General features: G+C 35.0%; 2 protein-coding genes across 5 annotated transcripts; both read left to right on the forward strand.

Annotated features, from left to right (window-relative positions):
• The first annotated feature begins 1,554 nt into the window (after positions 1 to 1,554).
• On the forward strand, positions 1,555 to 10,799 carry LOC110897547 (sorting nexin 1). 4 transcript variants are annotated; one of them, XM_022144308.2, is made up of 11 exons: positions 1,555 to 1,749; positions 1,812 to 1,874; positions 2,670 to 2,805; positions 3,036 to 3,169; positions 5,491 to 5,565; positions 6,657 to 6,816; positions 8,048 to 8,202; positions 9,397 to 9,465; positions 9,569 to 9,648; positions 10,056 to 10,116; positions 10,407 to 10,799. In XM_022144308.2, exons 1-11 carry the CDS (start codon positions 1,738 to 1,740, stop codon positions 10,614 to 10,616), a joined length of 1,155 nt encoding a protein of 384 aa, XP_022000000.1. In that variant the 5' UTR covers positions 1,555 to 1,737; the 3' UTR covers positions 10,617 to 10,799. The 4 variants fall into 4 exon arrangements, with proteins under 4 accessions (XP_022000000.1, XP_021999998.1, XP_021999999.1 ...); XM_022144306.2 differs by having other exon boundaries at positions 1,556 to 1,749; positions 1,812 to 1,946; XM_022144307.2 differs by having other exon boundaries at positions 1,557 to 1,749; positions 1,812 to 1,946; positions 8,069 to 8,202.
• Positions 10,800 to 12,675: 1,876 nt separating this feature from the next.
• LOC110897546 lies at positions 12,676 to 15,024 on the forward strand. The gene is made up of 2 exons (XM_022144305.2): positions 12,676 to 13,078; positions 14,693 to 15,024. Exons 1-2 carry the CDS (start codon positions 12,731 to 12,733, stop codon positions 14,924 to 14,926), a joined length of 582 nt encoding a protein of 193 aa, XP_021999997.1. The 5' UTR covers positions 12,676 to 12,730; the 3' UTR covers positions 14,927 to 15,024.
• The last annotated feature ends 911 nt before the right edge of the window (positions 15,025 to 15,935 follow it).

The raw sequence follows: 15,935 nt of genomic DNA on the forward strand, positions 1-15,935 counted from the left end.
AACGGTGGTGGGTTGTGGTGTTTTTAATGAAGGGTGAAGAGGGAATGGAATGGAAAAAAAAACAGGGGAGACGGATGGAATGATTTTGAGGGAATGGAATGCATTTTGGAATGGACGATTCCATTCCATCAACCAACCAAACACTCTTTTCTTCATTCACTCACAATGGTCCATTCCATTCCACCTCTCATTCCTACATACCAAACGCTACCTCTAATCCTCTATTCATTCATACAAAACACTACCTGTATTTTCTCTCTTTTATTATTTTTTGAGTAAACTTCCGTTTTGCTCCCCGTGGTTTGGTCACTTTAACGGTTTTTCCCCAAACCTTTCAAAATAGCCATTTTACTCCCTGATCTTTGAAGACCTTCATGATTTTGCTCCCCGCCCCTAACTCCATCTAAAGTATCCGTTAAGTAAAATGGCATTTCAGTAATTTTATAAATGTAAGTATTAAATTATTTGTTATTAATTCCTAAAATCAATTTGTTTATTGATAAAACTATTTTTGTCTGTTATGTATCATCAAGCCCATTCTTCATTCAAAAAAGAAAATCAAACCACCGGTACATCACCATTCATCACCTGCAACCTATCCCCTCCCTCTGCTGCTAATCGACTACCACTACTGTCATTTCCACCAAACCGCCATCACCATTACCACCAGCCCGCCACCGCCATCACTACCAGTCCTCAACCACTATCGCAAACTCCACAGATCTGGCCACCACCACAACCTTGGTTCGATGCTACCGGCGGCTTCCTTCGCCGTCGACACCAACAGTATCAGTAAATCATCATCGTCCTCAACAATCAACGGCAACATCATCATCATTGAAAATTAGCGGCAGTTGGGGGTGTATCATCAGAGGAAAGCAGGTGACATCGTCGACATCTCTCTTCCACGTCTCTCTCTCTCTCTCTCTCTCGTTGTGGTGTGTGTAAGACGAGGCAAAGGGGGTTGCAGGGGAAGTTGGGGGTGTATCGTTAGAGGAAAGTAGGTGAGGGGAAGGGATGGTTGTGCGGGGTTGGTGTGTCAGAGAAACAAGAAGGTCGGTGGCCAGCCGGAACTTCTCCGGTCTCCGGCAGAGAATACGAGCGGGGGTTTGTGGTGTGCGGCTGCACAGTTGAAAATGGAATGGGGGTAGGGTTTGGAATGTGTGGCGTAGTGGTGGAATGCTTTATAATTGACGGGGTAGTGCCTTAGTGGTGGTAGGGTTTGGAATGTGTGGCAGCGATGGAGATGAAGATGAATCTGTATGTTAAGAGAGAGAAGATGAATCTGTATTGTTATTATATATAATATGATCTTTTATTTATAGTTTTACTAAAATACCCTCAGTTTTATATTTGAAATTACCAAAATACCCTTTCAGTTAATAAACAATTTGGATGGAGTTAGGAACGGGGAGCAAAATCATGAAGGCCTTCAAAGATCAGGGAGTAAAATAACTATTTTGAAAGGTTTAAGGCAAAACAGTTAAAGTAACCAAACCACAGGGAGCAAAACGGAAGTTTACTCTTGTTTTTTTCTCTCATAATTAACTCCTGAACATAGAGCAAACCCAGAAAAGGGTGAAATCTTGCATCGATTTCATCTAACAACCTGCAACTCATCCCTAATCTTCTTCGATCATCCTAAGAGTTAAATCAATACTACTCTCATCAAATCAAATTCAAATTCAAATTCCAGACCTAATCACTCCCCGAAAACATCCCATTACAGCAACAACCATGATCACAACGGTAACATCAATTCCCAAATAATAACTATCACAATCAGTTGTTTAATTTTGATTTCAATGCAGGCGAGAAGTGACGGAGAGGGTTTACAGAGCCCTAGATCTCCTCCATCTTCACCGTTTCTATTGGTATCTGTTACTGATCCTGCTAAAATGGGGAATGGTGTTCAGGCTTATATCTCCTATAAAGTTACTACTAAGGTAGCGTTCGTTTCATGGAATGGAATGGAATTAGGAAGTTTTTCTTTGTAAAATTGATCTTGGTTGGGGGAGGGAGGAATTTGAAATCCCATGAATTTCTTTAATCAATGAAATTTGTGACTATTTCAACATTCCATTCCATTCCTTCATTAAAATGAAGGATTTCTAAGGAATGTTGAAATAGTCACAAATTTCATTGATTAAAGAAATTCATGGGATTTCAAATTCCTCCCTCCCCCAACCAAGATCAATTTTACAAAGAAAAACTTCCTAATTCCATTCCATTCCATTCCATGAAACGAACGCTACCTAAGGTAATAATAAATTTCACCATTCATCATATATTTATTGAGGTAGGGGATGTTTACTTCATGTAATCGTTGGTTGACGTAGTGTTGTAAAAATCAGGATTAATTGGTAATAACTGTTAGAGTTAATTACCGTCTGTCAACATTCGTTAAAAAGGACACCATTTCAGTCCATAACCATTTCAGTCCATGTACTTAACAGAATAATGGACTGAAATGGTTACAAGAGTGAAACCACAGGCAGGCACTGAAATCGCAATTTTTAACTAATGGACTGAAATAGTGATTTTTGACAAACCACAGTAATTAACTCATAACTGTTATTTTTTTGCTATTTTCATTCCGTTCTATCTGTCTATATTGATGTATCAATAGTTAATGCTACTGTAATTTCATACGTATGTTTCTTTTGCAGACAAATTTCCCCGAATATCAGGGCCCGGAAAAGATTGTCATTCGACGTTATACAGATTTTGTTTGGTTGTATGATCGTCTCTTCGACAAGTACAAGGGTATCTTCATTCCTCCACTTCCAGAAAAGAACACTGTAGGTAAGATATATTTTTCGGTAATTCTTTGCGTTAAATATTCATCTGTCATTAGCGTTTTCTTTAATATTGCCAAACATGTATCGGTTTTTGGTCATTTTGCTTCTTTAATCATATACTTTGTTGACATTGCAATCATTTAGTATTTTATGACATCTCCTTTGGAGATATAACTAAGTATTTTTATTTGTTTAAATCGCCTTTTACGACCGATTATGACATCATTAATGCAGAAAAGTTTAGATTCAGTGCGGAGTTCATTGAGATGAGGCGACAAGCATTGGATACATTTGTCAATAGGATTGCATCACATCATGAGCTTCAACAAAGTGAGGACCTGAGAACCTTTTTACAGGTTGATGAACAGGTAACATAAAAAATGGTTAAGTGCATATAACATTAACTAACTTCGGTTTAAGTTCTATTTCAAGTAGTTATCTTTTTCTAGCTAAGTACTGTGAGGGTGGCAATTCATGACACGACATGGAATAAATGGGTTAGGGTTGAGGGTAAACGGGTACAGTTTGTAAATGGGTTGACCCGGCTAACATGTTAAATTAACGGGTCGGGTTTGGGTTGACCTGACCATCACGTTTACAACTAGCTAACCTGTTTAAAACTAGAACTAAAAACTATAAAAATAAATTCAACCCAGTTACAACTCATTGACTTGACCAGCCCGTTTACATCACATTAAAACTGTCAACCATTAAGATAATCTGGTTACATGGGTCCGGGTTATACGAACCCACCAACCAGAACTCGACAAGAATTGCTTGCCATCGAAAACCCTTAAATGTTCAAATATTTCGATATGAACCCTCATGCTTTCAACATTTGTTATCTATGTTGTCAAAGACGCAAGGCGCAGGCGAGGCGCATCGGCCTCGCCCGGAGCCTAGGCGCAAGGCGCAAAATAAGCGTGGGCTTTTTTAAGAAAAGCGCACATAGAGAAAAAAAATATAAAAAATATGTTATGCTTTGAAAATAAATAAGATTCCACATATAAAATTAAAAAAACTATTATATATGCCATTTAAGATCATGGAGCTAATAGTTAGTAGCAAAAGTTTAGGACTTATATGTTGTAACTTGTAAGTTTTGGGTGTGTGAATAAAAGTCTCAAAAGGTGGTAAATACTTTGTCCCACATTGGTGTGGGACATAGTTGTCGATAGCGAATAGCGACAAATAGCGACCAGGCATGGCTAGGCTACCTAGCGAATAGCGACAAATAGCGACGGCTATTTTATAAATAGCGATTACACTAGAAAAAGAATTTTGAAAATTTTTATATGTATATTACATCAAAATACCCTTGTATATATGCTATTTTACATGTATACTTAACAAAAACCTATAAATCTAGCTATTTTATAGCTATAACCCTTTATAACATTAAAAAAATAAAAAAAAAAATAATAATAACTGTCGCTAAATTCGATAGTCGTCGCTATGAACCAAATAGCGACAGTACGTCCCGTCGCTATAAATCGCGCTATAGCGACCGCTATGGTCGCTATTAACAACTATGGTGTGGGAACAAAGTGAGTGGTTGTTTATAAGGTAAAGCCTTTACTACTCTATTGTATCTTTATGACATGTTTTACCACAAGTCCTACCCGCGCGCAGGGGGGGTGCAAAAATGAGTTTCTGAGATGGAATTTGGTTGAACTCATGCGTGCCCGCACCTGCGGACACGAATGCAGGTCCGAAAAACCCGGGCCCGCGTGAGTTTCGTTTTTTTTCCTGCTTATGCGCTGCGCCTCAGACCGTTTTGCGCGCCTTTTTTGCGCCTCGGACAGTTTTTTTCCAAAAAAACCCATTTTTGCGCCTAGGCTGCCACCAGGCGCTATAGGTGCGCCCGGGCGCCTAGGCGCGCGCTTTTTGCGCTTTTGACAACATAGTTTATTATATAAGGTAATGTGTACAGGTTATCTGGTCAAAACGATGTTGTGTCAGTACCTTTGACCACGTTGACTTCTTTTTAAGAAACCGCTTACCTGTTGACTGTTGTCAAGGTTGAAAATTATCTAGATTGAAAAGTTTGAAAGCTTGAAGATTTTTTTTATGATGCAAACAAAGTTGGTTAACTGAAATAGAAATTGGACAATGTGTGGTTACCTTTCTATGCAATTAACTTTAAAATAGTTAATTACTTTTTCCGTCCCTGTGGTTTTTCAGTCCATTAGTTTAAAAATTGCCAAAACAGTTGTCATTTTCGTTTCAATTAGACACACCCCCACCTAACCCCATCCAAACCACCGTTAAGTTGCTGATGAAAAGACTAAAATGCCCCTATATTAAAAAACAAACAACTTTTATATAAATTAAACAACTATCCCTCTCTCTACTTTGTTTCTCTCTCTCTCTAAAAACACACAATCAGTACACCACTGGTACTGTTTTGGCAATATTTAAACTGATGGATTGTAATAGTTATTTTCAGCAAACCGCAGGGACCAAAACCGTAATTAACTCACTTTAAAATAGTCTTTACTGCACTAGTGCACTGTGAAATCATTTATTACACCTTTCCTCATGCTCGTGCTTGAATAATGTTATCCTTTTATGTAGAATTAGTCATTTAGTCGGTATTTTTTCAGTATATTATTTGCAAAACATGCCGTTTGTTCGTTCTAGTAGTTTAAAAACACTCACCTCATCTTCATGTTTGTCTATTTTGCAGACAATGGAAAGAGCCAGGTCACAAGATACTGGTATCTTCAAGAAGAAGCCGACTGATTTGATGCAGATTTTCAGGGTAAAATATTACATTAACATGTTGAAGTTTATTGCTGCATAAATACATCATAAGAAAAGTTCAATTGGCAACCATGTGGTGAAAAAAATTGATATTTGGACCTATGTTGGCTAGGGCTGTAATCAGCCAAGCCAGGTTGAGCTTGAGCTCGAGCTCAAACTTAAACGAGCCAGCTCGGCTCGTAAAATGTTCGAGCCAGTACGTTGATTTTTTAATTTATTTTTACAAATATTGATAACATAAAAAAAAAAAAAAAATCACATATATCCATATGCATTATTTTTATTTTTCTTACATTTAAAAGACCGAAAGACATATTAAAAGTATTTTATGTATAATTTTTGTTTATTTTCCCATATTTTTATATGTTATTGATTAATTAAACTTAAAATGTTAACACTTCAACCCCCTCCCACATATTTTTTTAATACATTTAAAATTAAAGATAATATATATAAAATAAAATAATTCGAGCCGGCTCGTGAGCTCACAGCCGAGCCAGGCCTAGCTTGAGCTTGGCTCGTTTACAAATTGAGCCGAGCTGAGCCAGCTCGTTTACAATCGAGCTTTTTCCGAGACACGAGCTTTTTGAACACCCCTAATGTTGGATCAAGGAGTCATGGTTTAAGGTTTATATTCTTCTACAAAAAAATTAGGGAGTAGGGTAGTGTAACTATAAATGTGATTTATCTTTCTTTTCAACCTGTATATATATATATATAGGGTTAGGATCATGTGAGAAGCATTAGGCTAATTGAGAAACTTGAGAAGCATTCTGGACCACACATTTTCCCTAAGCTTTTCATAATATACACATATGTATGGTTTAAAATTGACTATATACTGTATACATATGTGTATAATTCAAGATTTGACAATTTACATATATGTATATAGTCAATTTTAAACTATACATATGTTTATATTATGAAAAGCTTAGAGAAATGTGTGGTCCAGAATGCTTCTCAAGTTTCTCAAATAGGGTGGACTTCTCTTAGGATCCCTACCCTATATATGTGTGTGTGTTGTGACAATTCTTGGAAAATTTGGTATTTTTGACCTAATTTAATATTATGTTATGAATGTGACAGGATGTTCAATCTAAAGTAACTGATGTAGTTCTCGGAAAAGAAAAGCCAGTGGAAGAATCAAACCCAGAATACGAGAAACTAAAACGATATATATTTGAGCTTGAAGATCACGTAGCTGAAGCCCAAAAATATGCATATCGTCTAGTAAAGAGACATCGAGGTATTAGTTTATGTTTTTTCCAACTTGTAATTTTACCCCGCCCAATGCAGCGAGAGTTAAATTATCAGTACAGTATGGGCACTCGATATAGTAACCACTTAAACCCATGGGGAAAAGAACATCGAAACGTCAACGTACGTATCGGGAAAAAAACACTAAAAGACGAAAAAATAGTTAAAGCAAAAAAATATACCAGGTATGATAATACCGATACCGGTAACGATATTTTTTGGTTGGGGTCGGTTTAATTTGTCACGTCAGCGGGAAAAAAACATTAAAAGGCTAAATACTAAAAGGAATATAAGTAGATGGACTAAACATTATATTCACAAAGTTAAAGTAGAGGGACTAAACATGCATAAGAATAGTTAACTAATGTGGAAAAACTTTTTTAAAGTAGAGGGACTAAACATGTATATTAGGAAAGTTAAAGTAGAAGGATTAAACACGTAAATTAGGAAAGTTAAAGGTTAAAAGAGTAGAATTCTTACGGCCAACCACAAGGAGACACTTGGCTATGTCGGATTGGACAACCGGCATAGCCTTTATATATTGTGTAATGGGTCAAACAAGTAAGATAATACAATGGATTAAAAGGAAACAAGTCAGATTATTAGAAGCTAGAAAAACTAGAAAGTCACCTTTAGTGAGTATTCTTAATGCAGAAAGCGTCCTAAATCGTTTTCATTAAAAAATAAGATTATTGTTTAGATATTATAACTTTTGTAGGGGAAAGTTCTTGTACAAATAATCTTAACATACTAAACATACAAATTGAAGGAAAAGTCAAAAAGACAAGGTGGCATTTTTGTTATTATCTATAACTATCAAAGTTACTCTACAAATGTATCTAAAAAACCTAACCCCCCCCCCCCCCCAAGCTAAAATGCTAAAAACTAAACCCCCAAAAAACCTTAAAAAATCTAAAAAAAAAAAAAAAAAAAAAAAACACACACAAAATAATTTTTTTTTTAATATTTTTTATAAAAAAATCGCTACTTTTACTAGCAAATTTTTTTTTTTTTTTTTTACAAAACGTAGCGATTTTTTATAAAAAAAAAATTGTGTTTTTTTAGGTATTTTTGGTTGAGTTCACATTTGTATAGTAACTTTGATAGTTGGTGGTAATTACAAAAATGCCACCTTGTCTTTTTGACTTTTCCTTCAATTTGTATGTTTAGTAGGTTAAGTTTATTTGTATTTGATCTTTTACCAACTTTTGTAATCGCAGTCTGTTTAATTATTGTTGCAGAATTGGGGCAATCTCTTGCTGATTTTGGTAAGGCAGTTAAGCTTCTTGGTGCTTGTGAAGGAGATGCTCTCGGGACCGCATTCTCGGAGCTTGGAGCTAAATCAGAGATGCTATCAATTAAGCTGCAAAGAGAAGTCAGCTACTGTTTATTTTATAATCCTCTCATTTTTTAAAGAGGAAAATGCCATTTTCGTCCTTGAGGTTTGGCCACTTTTGCGACTTTCGTCCAAAGGTTTGTTTTCCCGCATTTGGATCCAAAAGGTTTGAAATCTTGCAATTTTCATCAGGCTCGTTAACTCCATCCATTTTTCTCCGTTAAGGCAGTGGTATTTTCGTCCTTTTAGACATTTTTTTATAAAAGAAAGAACACTAATAAAGATACACCTCAGTTGTCTTATTCCCACCCAAACCCTTTAATCATCACTAAAATGACTAAAAAGATGAAAATACCCCTGACTTAACGTTAAAAAATGGATGGAGTTAACGAGTCGGATGAAAATGGTAAGATTTAAAAACTTTTGGATCAAGATGCGGAAAAACAAGCCTTTGGAAGAAGTCGCAAAATTGGCCAAACCTCAGGGACGAAAATGGCATTTTACTCCTTTTTAAATTATAAATAGAAAGTTGAACTTGTGAAAATCAGATGAGAGTGTTGGGCAAAATTTGAACCGACCCGAAACACTTTCCGTCCAATTTTGTAATTAGTTTCTCAGACAAGATTTACAAAAATCATAAAGTAAAGTACACGGATGGTCCCTGTGGTTTACCAAAATTTTGGATTTGGTCCCTAGCTTTCCAAAAATACATATATGGTCCCGGTGGTTTGCACTTTGTAACGCATTTAGTCCCCAACTTTGCCAAAAGTACATGGATGGTCCCTATGGTTTGCACTTTGTAACACATTTAGTCCCTAACTTGGACCTGCTGAAACCATTAGATTCGTTGGCTCGGGACTAAATACGTTGCAAAATGCAAACCATAGGGACCACCCGTGTACTTTTCGAAAGCTAGGGACCAAATCCAATATTTTGGTAAACCACAGGGACCATCTGTGTACTTTAATCAAAATTATATTATCTTTATGGCAATCTATATTTTTGAATTAAATGATTTAGGAGGATTATACGTTAGAAAAACATTTCGGGCTACCTTCGACCCATTTGAACCATTTCTTAAGCTTTTTTTTAATTTATTTTATATTAGTCTTACCTATTTCACCTGGTGAGATAGGTAGACGCGTTTATAATTACATGTGTCAAAATCACCACTTGTAGATGCTGTATCTCATGATTTTTTTTTTTTTTTTTTTTATGTTTTCTCTTGTGAAGGCTCACCATCTTTTGATGAATTTTGAAGAACCTTTGAAAGACTACGTTCGTGCTGTGCAATCTATCAAGGTAATCTTTCATCTTTAAACTTCCAAACACAGACAGTGACCAAATATATGGACCGACAGTTTTATAGAACCAATCGTTTTCTCACTTCTGATTTGTGAAACAGGGTACGATAGCAGAGAGGGCTAATGCGTTCAGGCAGCAGTGTGAATTGGCTGAAACGATTAAACTAAAGGAAATTGATCTGTATGTTATCCATTATCAGTTTTCATTATTTTACAATTCATTTGTTCATCTTTGATTGCATTAATGATACAAAAATAGATCTGAGGGTCATTGTTTTCTTATAAATCCATACTTACTACCGATTCTTGGGTTTTGGTACATAAGTAGTGCGTTAATATGATAACACAATATGTATTATTTCATTTATAATTTAGTTTCTTGAATATAATAATTTAGGAGATTTTTTTTGCACTAGTAACCGTAACTTCCAATTTGTTTGACCCTTTTCCTTTTAGGCTATTTTTTTATTTGACCCGTTTGACCCATAACACAAATCAAGCTAAATGAAAATCATAATGGTCTGAATAGATATGGTATTTATTTGTATTGATGTAACATAATTGTTTTTTTTTTTTTTTTCATTTCAGCAACAAACTAAGGCTAATGCGATCAGAGAAGATGTTAGATGCAGAGCATGAATATGAGGAGGTAAGTATGCTTATTTATCTTTGCTCTAGTAAAGTTTTTTTTTTTTTTTTTTTTTTTTATAATTATGAAATATATAGGAGTGCAAACTCCTGAATAAATACTCCCAAGAGGCCATGATATGGTTATTTCTTTTCGTATTTTATAGATTTATACCATAAATAATATGTAGGTAAATTTGCAAAAAAAAAAAAAAAAAAAAAAACTTGCAAGAAAATAAACTAGATGTACAACTTTTACCCTGTAGAGATAATGCATGACTTTCTTTTTGTTCTGTTGTAACTGGAATGCAGCTGAAAGCTGATGGTCAGGAAGCAACAAGAAGATTTGAGACAATCGTACGGTTAATGAATGAAGAAATTGTGCGTTTTCAAGATCAAAAAACACAAGACATGGGTCGGGCTTTTCATGAATTTGCCAAGGGCCAAGCCCGTTTAGCCAATGCCATTGCCGATGCTTGGCGAAGTCTTATTCCGAAACTCGAATCTCTATCCGTCTCATAACGTGTTTCATATCCTATACTTTCTTTCTGTTTGTATCTTAATATCCAACGCCTTTAAACTCGCATGTGGTGTATGTCTGCCTAACTACCATAAGGAACATTTTATTTCTTTGGGTACCTTTTAGCTTCTTTTTTTTCTTTTTGTAAGTTTGTTGTTTTAGTGCTTAAAATCTTTTTCTTTTAACTTGTAGATTGGTTCTTAAAACTCTTTGTATGCAAGATGTGTAGGTGAAGTTTAACATAAAATAATTACATTATTTTGGATAAGCTTACTAAACTTTAGCATAAAATTTTAGTTTAGTAAAGTTTTCTGTCTCTTAACTTATTGGATAATTATAATACACAAAAAAGTTGAATAACTTTTTGAAAGGTAAAAACTATATTATTTTTTAATTTTATTATATATCTTAATATTAATTATCGTGTGTTGTACTTGATGTTTTGTTGATGTTTTTGGTCAACATTACCGATCTTCGGTCCTTAAGCTTTGGTAATGACATGTTTAGTCTCTTAAGTTTAATAGGGTTTTTTTTATGTTATTTACCCTTACACTTTATTATAATTACTTTGGACCTTCTTCGTTGATAATGACGTGTTTAGCCACTTAACTAACTTTAATAAGACTTTCTTTTTTTTTGAAATTTCATTGTTTACCCTTATACTTTAATATAATTAATATTTAGACCCTCAACTTTTAGTTTTTTTGCCTCTACACTTTATTGTAATTATGATTTAGAAACGGACGTTTGTGGTTCAACGTGTTTACGTCTACTTTTCGTTTGGTTTAACAATCTTATCGCAAAGCACAGGTCGAAAGAGGTGGGGCGGTCGTTGGATAGTGTTCCGGTGGATTTAACAACGGTTGTTAAGGCTGGAAGGATACTGGGGTCAGTTGCGAAGAATATTGTTTGATTTTCCTTTCTTAAATGAAACCCTAGAACATAAAATGTTTTTACTTTATTTCCATTTCCTTTCCTTTCATTAGTAAACTCTGGAACACAGTTTTAGAGATGGAAACGTCACCGTTATTGAAGTGGCTACTAGCCTAGTTAATCGATAATGGGTATGTTTGGCAAAAGTAGCTGGTGGCTGGTAGCTGAAAGCTGTAAGCTGGTAGCTGGTAGCTGTAGCTAGTAGCTGGTAGCTAGTAGCTGTAGCTTTTTAGATATATTTGGTGTTTGATAGAGTAGCTGGAGCTTTTAATAAAATGTATAAAATGACCAAAATGGACATAACTAAAAATTTAGAAAGTTTGTGCATTAAAAAGTTTCCTATTTTTAGAGGTTAAAATAGTCATTTTTTCCCTAAAAGCTTGTAGCTCCTTCTAAACGCTACTAGTAGTAGCGTTCAACCAAAAGCTTAAAGCTCCTAACCTAAAAGCTTAAAGCTCCTTCAACCAAACAAGACTTTTTATTGAGTATGAGCTTTTTCTTAAAAGCTTAAAGCTAGAAGCTCCTAAAAGCTTCATGCCAAACATACCCAATATGTATCAAACAAAACCAAACCATCATAACACAAGGGTCTCAATTATACAACGAGTAAACTGCCAAAATGGTCCCCGAGGTTTGGTTACTTTTGTCCAAAACTCAAAACTTTTGAATCTGGGTCCATATGGTTTCAATTTTGTTGCCATTTTCATCCAAAATAAAAATCTGGTCAGATTTTTCAGTTAACATCCAGTTTTTTGGCGTTTCCCTCCCTTTTAACGAAGGCAAAACTGGTCTTTTAACGTTTTATTATAACAAATTAAAAAAATCTGACCATTTTGCCCTTCATTAAAAGGGAAGAAAAAGACAAAAAAGCTGGTTGTTAACTGAAAAATGTGACCAGATTATGATTTTGGATGAAAATGACAACAAAATCGAAACCACAAGGACCCAGATTCAAAAAGTTTGAATTTTGAACTAAAGTGGCAAAAGTGACCAAACCTCAACGACCATTTTGGTAGTTTACTCATTCTACAACTGGTGTACAAAACAAGGGACCGAAATAGCATTTAACTAATAGTTGGAGGACTATTTTTGTTATTAACCACATAAATTATCTACGAACCATATCCTGTAAACATATCAACCATTAAACACAACTTTCCTCATCTCTACAATTTCTCCATCCATGGCTACTGTCTGTAGCAAGCAGCTCTTCCTGCAGCTAAGAGAATCCGGCAGCCCGAAACTGCCATTGTCGTCTGATCGGGTTAGTCATCGGTTTCGGTTATCCAAAAGCGATAAAAACCGGGCCTCAAGACTGGTTTTAGGTGGTCAGTTTTCTGGCTGTTCTGTTGTTAGAGCAAATCCAGTGAACAACAGCATTACTCCAGCTGGAGATGATGACGAAGGCGTTTCGTTGGGGACGATGAAGCTACCGATTAATACTGATCTTGATCGGTTTGAAACGTTGTTGTTTCAGTGGGCAAATAGTATGAATCAAGGTGCACAGATACCACTTCCTATGCCTCTCAAGGTTAGTCATGTAGTGTAGTTAAAACCAACGAATACGATTGCCGTTTGTTTGTTTGTGTTTGTTCGTTTAAATTAAACCCAAAAAGTGAACACAAACAAAGAATTAAATGAACTTTGGTTTAACTTAAAGTGAATACAAACAAAGAATTAAATGAACTTTCGTTTAACTTTATGTTCGTGTTCATTTATGATCGTTCGTTATTATTCTAAACGAACACAGATGAACATAATAACAGATAAACGTAAATAAATGAAAATAAACAAACGAATACAAGCGGGGATGATTACGCAAGGATGGGTTCTTAATTTGATTGGGTTGATGGGCTAACACGTAGTGGGCCAATTAGACAACTGAATGTGCTCATGTTCGTCTATGTACGTTTGTTAATATTCTAACTGAATATAAATAAACATAAATCATAAACATATGAATAGGGGCTAATGGGGATGATTACACAATGCCTTTGTTATAAACTAGGAAAAGTCCCCGCGTGTTGCAGCGGGAATTCAGTCGACATCGGTTTAATTCCTTACGATAATGATACGGTACCCACTCGGTATAGCAATAGAAAGAGTCATTATATACCCAAAAGGATGGCGATATGTGTTTTACATTGATGAAAATTGTAAAAACGAATATTACTAACAACTCACATTGTATTGATACCGATACTAATGTTGTTCGGATGGAATCGCCGTGATACCAATATTGTTGAGATAGTATTAGTTTGGTTGGTCACGGTTTCTGTACCATACCCACACTTGATATAACTTACGATCCTAAAAACACTTTGTTGTGAATAAAACTTCATTATCAATGAGACATATATTTAAATAAATAAAAATAAGCACGTCGCAATCTGTGTATCAGTAACGGTTCTAATAGTACCGACAAGAACATCGATATTGTTTAGTCGAAATCCACGTGGTATCGATATTCTTGGTGAGGAATCAGTTTCGTTCGTCACGGTACTGGTACAATGCTAACATTCACAATAGCTTACGATATAAAAAAGATACTCTATTGCGTATACTACTTCGTTTTCAACGGAAGTTGTGCAAAAAACCATAAAAACGAATAAATATATCGTAAAATATAATATTTGTAATTACAACTTAAAATATAAGTATAAATAGATTAAATGGAGTATAAGAAATAATAAAAGAAATTTAGAAGAATTAATATATGGATATAATAATATAATTTTATAGAACGAATTATTTATTTAAGCTGAAACTTTACATCATACAAAAACATAAAAAATGGGAAAAAAGTTGTCTAGTTATAGAACACAAATCATAATAAACCTAGCTAGTGTGAATTTTAACTCCTTTGAAATTGTAAGGATATAGAATTTGATCCGGTAGACTGGCTAATGCGTAATGGGCCATATATTCATGTCGGCCCGTCCGTTTAATTAAATGAACAAAGAATGCAATCGAACGCAAATGAACAAACACGTGAATAAATGATATAGGACATATGTTCATGTGGGTAATGAACGAAGAAATTTGTTCATGCTCGTTTGCTTATTTAATAAATTGAGTTTCCCACCGAACGGTTCAGTTAATGATCTCGATTATCACCTACTGATGTTCAACTTTAATGTAACAGGTGGACAAAGTTAAAGGAGGAATAAGGATAGGTTTCATTACAATCGGCGACGGAGTGATTGAGGTTCCGGTGTACATCGACTGTTTGGTTTATCCGGCAGCCGCTGGTTCACCACCGATTTTCCGGGCTATACGCAACGGGCCAATGAAAGACCGGTCACCTCCCGGAGAACCTAGAATCATGAAAAGCCTTCTTGCTGCGCTTCAAAAGTCAGTTCAATTGGCTGCAATGTAAAACCATTTGTGGTGTTTTTTTATATACTTTTCTCGTGTATAAATTCAATGTCATTTTTCTTCTTTTGGTTGCCAAATGTAGCAGTCAACCATTATTCACGTAGAGAGCCACCACCATCGGTTTATATCATTGAGGTACTCAAGATTCACTCGTTAAAAGCTTAAAACGAGCTCGAGTTATATTAGTTTAAGACAAGCTCAAGCTTAAATAGGGAGTTTGTTTAATAAACGAGCTCAAACTCAAGTTTTATTTATTAGAATTCAGCAAGCAAGGCTATATTATTTATATAAATATTAGAATATTTATATTTTAAAAATATTATATTATATACATAACTAGGATTAAAATACACACAAATATAAACGCATGTATAAATAAAATAGTAATGACTCATTAGCTGATCAACTCGATCTCAAGTTGCTTCGACTCACTTACACCCTATCTCCCACATATTAATTACTTGTAGATGTAGAGTTTTCTTCAGTTCAGTCGTATATAGACAGATGTAACATGTGTAATCTAAATATCTTTGTTAGAACATTTGGATAGTAAAGCATCCACAATGGTCTCCCTCACGAATCCCCTCTCTTCCTTCTCTCCATGTCAACCAACGACCAAAACCTTACGGGCTTCTCTCACTCTACCTCTCCCCCTCTCTCTTTCAGCAACCGTTCACGACAGTCCATCTTTCACTAATGAAATAAACCCCAAAAACAAAAATAGAACACAAATTTTCTCACTAGAGGAACACACTGTTTTTTTAAATCTAAAGCAAATTCAATAGTGAGAACTTTCCCCTTAAAAACTGAAGTAAAATGATATGATTATTTTCACTTCAACAATTCAGTTCATAATTTATAACATGAAAAACGTACATGAAGGGTACTAACTTAAGCAAACAATTCAATTCATAATTAAGTTTAGCTGTATTACAAAGAAAATGGTATAAAAGAGTAAAACGAGAACATTTACGTGGTTCGCTCTAAACTGGCACTACCATGTCAATATA

This window comes from Helianthus annuus, chromosome 13 (genome assembly GCF_002127325.2).
Source record: "Helianthus annuus cultivar XRQ/B chromosome 13, HanXRQr2.0-SUNRISE, whole genome shotgun sequence".
Lineage (NCBI taxonomy): Eukaryota > Viridiplantae > Streptophyta > Magnoliopsida > Asterales > Asteraceae > Helianthus > Helianthus annuus.

Bases quoted from the DNA above. Each gene is read 5' to 3' on its own strand.
- LOC110897547 (XM_022144306.2), top strand. The intron at 6,817-8,047 runs GTATTAGTTTAT...TTGTAATCGCAG, and splicing joins TCTAGTAAAGAGACATCGAG to TCTGTTTAATTATTGTTGCA. The intron at 9,649-10,055 runs GTATGTTATCCA...TTTTCATTTCAG, and splicing joins AAACTAAAGGAAATTGATCT to CAACAAACTAAGGCTAATGC.
- LOC110897546 (XM_022144305.2), top strand. From the start codon at position 12,731: ATGGCTACTGTCTGTAGCAAGCAGCTCTTCCTGCAGCTAAGAGAATCC. The intron at 13,079-14,692 runs GTTAGTCATGTA...TTAATGTAACAG, and splicing joins CACTTCCTATGCCTCTCAAG to GTGGACAAAGTTAAAGGAGG.